The sequence below is a fragment of the Pygoscelis adeliae genome, unplaced genomic scaffold (genome assembly GCF_000699105.1).
Source record: "Pygoscelis adeliae isolate BGI_AS28 unplaced genomic scaffold, ASM69910v1 Scaffold196, whole genome shotgun sequence".
NCBI classification, from domain to species: Eukaryota; Metazoa; Chordata; class Aves; order Sphenisciformes; family Spheniscidae; genus Pygoscelis; species Pygoscelis adeliae.
Window position 1 is genome coordinate 1,209,393 of NW_008824936.1, and position 5,768 is coordinate 1,215,160.

The 5,768-nt window shown below is 38.2% G+C and overlaps 1 protein-coding gene across 1 annotated transcript in view; it reads right to left on the reverse strand.

Annotated features, from left to right (window-relative positions):
* Nucleotides 1-1,534: 1,534 nt before the first annotated feature.
* Nucleotides 1,535-5,768, reverse strand: part of ALX1 (ALX homeobox 1) — a 19,128-nt gene continuing 14,894 nt past the window's right edge. The window contains exon 4 of the mRNA XM_009325352.1: nt 1,535-2,172. Coding sequence (XP_009323627.1) covers nt 1,852-2,172 — 321 coding nt within the window. The 3' untranslated portion in view covers nt 1,535-1,851. The remainder of the gene's footprint in view (nt 2,173-5,768) is intronic.

The window sequence follows — 5,768 nt, forward strand, 5'->3', positions numbered from 1 at the left end:
AAAGTTGAAGTTAATTTTTAGGAGAATAAAATAAGGAAACCACAAATTGGAGTATATGTATGTGTTAAACTTTGAGTTTATTACTAGTGGCAAACAGAACAACTTTACTTTCAATCAGCTATGTAAGAATCTGCTGTAAAATTCCCATTTTCAACTGATCCTAATGGTTTCAAAGTTAAGTTTGTTTATTCCACTGAAGGATTACAGAATGGACCCATTTCCTATTTTTGTTTTCAAGTTTAGCCTCCTGAGTGGGAGCAGAGACAATTTGGGGGTTCCTGTGAGTTTATTTTTGCGAGTACTGGTAGTTCTGCAGTTGCTGTGATGAAATGTGCTTCCCTGATCTTCCCTTCTTCCCCCATCCGCCCTCCGTTCCTAACTAATGGCCAGAGAGAAAAGCAAGAAGGAGCAGGGGGTGCCCAGAGAGTTGTATCCTGTTCTAATCACAGCCATGCAAGTTCTTCTTTATTTCAATTAATTTACTTTGCCTTTATGAACCTGAGAGACTGACTGTTGCTTTCAAAGAGGCTGACATTTCACTCATCTGAAGGAGCTTGGAATGTGACAGGGGAAAGGGAGGAGAAGTAAATCAAAGCAGATAGCAATTCTCCAGATGTAAAGTATTTTTCTTCTCCTCTATTTTTTTTTTCCACCAGAAATGTCAGAAAGTCTGCTGACATTTTAATTCCTTTGTGATAGGCTGGGAGCTGAGAGCCAAATCCTGCTGCCACTGCAGTTGAAAAGATTTTTCCTATAGACTTTAAAGGGAGCAAACCACTCTTAACACTCTGGAAAAAAAACCAAATAAGCAAAGTATCAACAAACTGTAACTAAAACTAAATGAAATGTACTCTTATAACATCTTGAGATCAGTTACAGACTGCAACTGGCGAGCCTTGTTGGACTTTTTCCTTTCAATTTGACCATAGCATAACAAAAAACAGTTAGTAAGACTGACTGGATTGGAAGTAAGACTTTGCTGCTGTTGTGTTTTTTTCCTAAATCTGGATTCTGTTGAAAGTGTCGCAGTATTATTCCATGCTCTCTTCTAGTCACCTTAGTTTCAAGACACCCTATCCGCAGCCTTAAAGATTTCATTTAAACACTAGTTGACTTACATAATCTGTGTACATCTTTGAAAACTGTTAAATCCTGCTTTTAGTGATATGTTTGGCAAAAAGCCTCATTATCTTTAATAGGAATACACTCAGGTCCATAAAATAAAGGAGTACCTTCCATTCTCATTACATTAGTTGTGCATTGATATAACTCCAACAAGCTCAACGTTCATTTAGCGAAACAGCAGAGCTGGCTCAGAGCAGCAGCATAATGCTGAGAGAGTTAGGTCTACAAATTCCACCTACAACATGAACGATCATATATTTCCTTCTCTGCATGGTGTGCTTAGAGATTTACTTCATGGTTTTAGTATAATAAATTTATTTTCCTTTACAGAGTTGTTCCCTTATGAAGTACTCATTTGTAAAGCATTAATTTGTATACAGGACTGCTAAAAACCAATGGAGTAGACATATTTGCTTAATAATTTTATTCTTTTTTGCAGGTTCTATAATCATATTTCATCAACTGGTACAACAAAACATATTTCTATATAAAAACCAAAACAAAGAGGGCTTGTTGAGCTTGATGTATGGTAAATCTATTTGGTTTATTCTTGTTTTATTGTTAAATATTATATCGCATTTGTTTAAGCAGACATCGTGTATATTGTGATTTCTAGCATTCCACACACAGCAGCTTATTGTTGTGTCCTTTAAATATAGGAAATAAAAATGTTTTCAGTTTGCTATTAAAAAAAAAAAAAGGAAATTAAGAAAGAGTACTGCTATATTACATGGCCCAGGAAATATTGGCAGCATGCTCTTTGGCTTTCATCCGTAGAACTGCAATGCTGGAGGACCGCCTTTCAAACTCCGGCTTTGTTTCAAAAGCATGTCCATTGGTTGCCCCAGAAAGTAAAGAGTCAGTGAAAAAATTATTGAGAGGCACGTGGCTGAACTGATTCTGGTGGTTTGAAAAGCCTGTGTAGCCAGAATCTGTCCGGGGTGAATGGGAATAAGGTGTCATACAGGAGGACGTATCTCGTGGTAGCATGCAGGAAGTAACCACAGAACCGCTAGCCGCATTCCCTGCCCACAGATTGTTCTGAATCTGGAACATATAAAATGAATAAGATTAAATTTAGATAGTTCGTCTTTTGTTTTCTGCAATGCTTGGTTTGCTTTACTTAACACATTCATTATTAGTTCTCCTCCAAAACAAGCAACAAGTACTTTACTAGTTCTCTGCAATCATAATAGAAAATACCATGAAGACATTACATGAGTCAAAATACTGGATCATTCACTTAAGAGCAAGGGCTGCTGCATCATATTCCTTGCTCTGTCATCCGTTTGCTCTGTGGCTCTATCCTGACTGTTTACCATTGAACCTCAGGATGCCATCAGCCCAGCCAGTCAGTAAAATTAGTAAAAAAAGCACACAATTGACTTCAAAGAAAATGTGTCAAAAGAGTGTACAATATCATAGCTGTTTTCACCATAAAAGCTTCTCCTCATCAGAATTCTTTCTTAGTGTAATGGTAGGAAACAGTGTAAAAGGGTGAACAAAACAAACCAGGATTTCTCAAGTGACAAAGCCCAACAAGTATTTGCAAAATTAAATATTGAGAAGCCTTACATAATTACTTTAAAACAAATTAATCCATAAAATACAGGCATGGTTGATAATACATCCAAGAGACCTTCCTAAAATTGTTTCGAAGATGGTTTTAAGATAAAAATTCTTTTCATGATGTTTTTGTATGAAATTATACTTGAGGGCATTTCTGTTTCAGCTCTCAGCCTTAACTGGCTGCACTGTGCGTCCCTGGAAAACGTTGCATGGCAGACTAGGAGACAAACTTTGTGGTTACCAGCAATGTCTGCTGAAGATCTGGAGTAACCACGTATTCAAGCTTTGATGTGTAATGCCTTCTATACTTGGCAGTCACTTAAAGCTTCATTGTGAGTCTCAGGCCTTCTCCTATCATCTATGTATAGATGCTATTTATGGATAGGTATTTTTCACTTATTTGTTACTAGATGAACAGATGGAAAGCTTTTCAAGGCCTAGCACAAGTCAGCTCCTGTCATTATCTCAGACTGTGCATTCTTTCATTCCTCCTCTATTCGTTTTGCTTTAATCAAACTTCACACTCAGCAGCTGTTCTTCTGTCTTTTTAAACTCTCAACTCTTTATATCTCTCTATCAGTACTATATGGATATAATTTCTTACATATTCTGACTTCCTTGGTCATTTCTCACTTGCACTCACCATTACACAATATACAGCTTTATATTTCTTCTCGACTTTTACTTATATCTCTTTTCTGAATGCTGATTTTTTTAAAAAAATGTACAAGTATCATGGTACAAGACATTTGTAGCCCTCATTCACAGTACAGAACTTCTCAGTCAGTAACTATACCTTTTTCTTTTTGTTTTACTTTGCTAAATTTGTCTTCATCCTAAAAATCTGTTGTCTGTTCAGTACATCATTGCCCTGATGCACTGGGATTGAGCCCACATGTCTTTGTTCTCTGCTATACATTGGAATAATTGCAATTACTCTTCAGTTAGCACTGTAAAGTGAATTCCCACTTCAAGCTTAATTTTGCCTTCACGTTCCAAATCCATAGACAAAGGAATTTTGGCTTTAAGATATGTGGGTTATCTCTCTAGTTGAATGATTTTTTTTCTGCCAAATTAGAGGTCAGGGGAAGTAATGAATTATGACAGTCACACACATACACAGAATGAAAACATGTTTCTAATGCTGAGGGGGTTTTTTCTCATTGTCTTATTACTTTGCAACAACACATACCCACCAAACCACCAGCAAGCTAAAGAGATAAATTATGGTTCACTGAACTCATCTAGCTGAGATCTGGTGCAGATGGCAAGGATGAGATAGAGTCTTATTTTAAAAGTTAATATTTTGAACAGTTGTATTAGCAGGGGTCATCAGGAACTGACAAACTAATTTGGGCTCCTTGGCAATTCCAGCAGAAAAAAAGAACCAGTAAGTGCTCCGTTTCGTTTTCCTGCAGAAGGCTGGGGAAAAGTCACGGTAGCAACACGTCTCCCCAAACTCTTGGTCTGCCCAACTCCTTGTTCACACAGACATGCATACATACAGGCATACACACACGTCCACACCCACTCACATGAATGCAGCTTGCCTTTCCACACGCACACACATACACACAGCTAGTTGGGCACACCTCAGGCATCTGCTCCTGCATATCTTAGGTGGTCTGCTGAGAGGTAATGGAGCGGGTAAGGTGCCTGGGGAAGGATATCAAGGGTTTTTCCTCCTTCTTGTGGGCCTCCTGAGATCTACAGGAGGAAAGAGACTCTAGTGAGAGTTTCAGAACTTTCCAGTTCCCATCCTTCCCTCCTCCCTTCAGCAGTTTTTAGAAGACTCCCAAACATCAGCCCATGGAAGATCCTCTGCAGCTTGATATGATCCTCAGCTGCCTTATTACTCCTTAATTAACTCACCTGAGCCAGTTTTGACTTATAATGAGACAAATTTATTTTTGATCTTCAAAAAACAGGTGGTTTATCTGGGGATTAAAGGACATATCTTATGTGGACCTATCTGAACCATTGTCTTGCTTATGAAAGTTTGTTGCATTCAACCACACAGAACATTCCCAAAGAGAGCAGTACATCTCTTATGGCTCAGGATTCAGGGATTCCTGAGTGTCCTATTGCCTGGAAGGTTTCTCAGATCCTAGTAAAGATTTACAGAATATGACAAGAAGGAAGCAAGGGACCCTGAAAGAGCTGGAAAATGTGGTAGTTAAATGTACAGCAACTGGGAAGTCATCCACTAAGACTTGTAAGGCTTACTGCCTTCTCAGACTTAACGAGTTTGGAGACACACAGCATGTGATTAGAGTACAGAGGAGAGTAGTAAAGAAGATAGTAGCTGAAAGACTATAAGATCCAGAGAATATCTCCACTTTGCTTGAAAGCCCAAGCTGCACACATTCTGCCTCAATCGTAAACTGGGAAATTCAGAAACCCGGTCATCCATACAAAAATTGTTGTCTTTTTTTTTTTTTTCAGGAAGACTAGAAACTTTTAATTGTATTTTATTGTATCTCATGGTTACATATACTGCAGTAGCAGTGAGAGATTAAGCAACTGTTGGGGTTTTCTTTCCCTTCCTTCCTACAGAACAAATCACCCATTCCTATTTCCATGCTGTTCCACTTCAGCCCGTTTTGCTGGAACAACTCTTTACTGAATTGAAACAGGGAGCTGATAAAGCTAAAAAAAAAAAAAAGATATATTTCAAACACATGCACACAAAACCCCATTCTTTTTCATGGTATTTCCAGGCCAAATGTTTAGTCTCAAAACCTTCACAACAGGATGAATTTGCCCAGGGAGAGACTAGTTCATCTATGCAGCTTCTAATACAGGAGCTAATTCTGAAGGAGCTCATCATCCCCAAAGCTAACTCACACGCAACAAAGTGTCATTTATCTGATGTACTAAGATGTCTTTCTAAGAAACGCTATGCCAAATGCTGCAGTCACCCTGTCTGCACAGATATAATTATGGGAAGAATTTTCCCAAAAAATATGTTTAAATAAGAACATGCACGAGTTTGCCTTTAATACAGTCATGATGGGAAGACTTCAAAAGGTTGAAAGGCTCAGTTTGAAAGTGCCCAATAACCTATGTGGTCT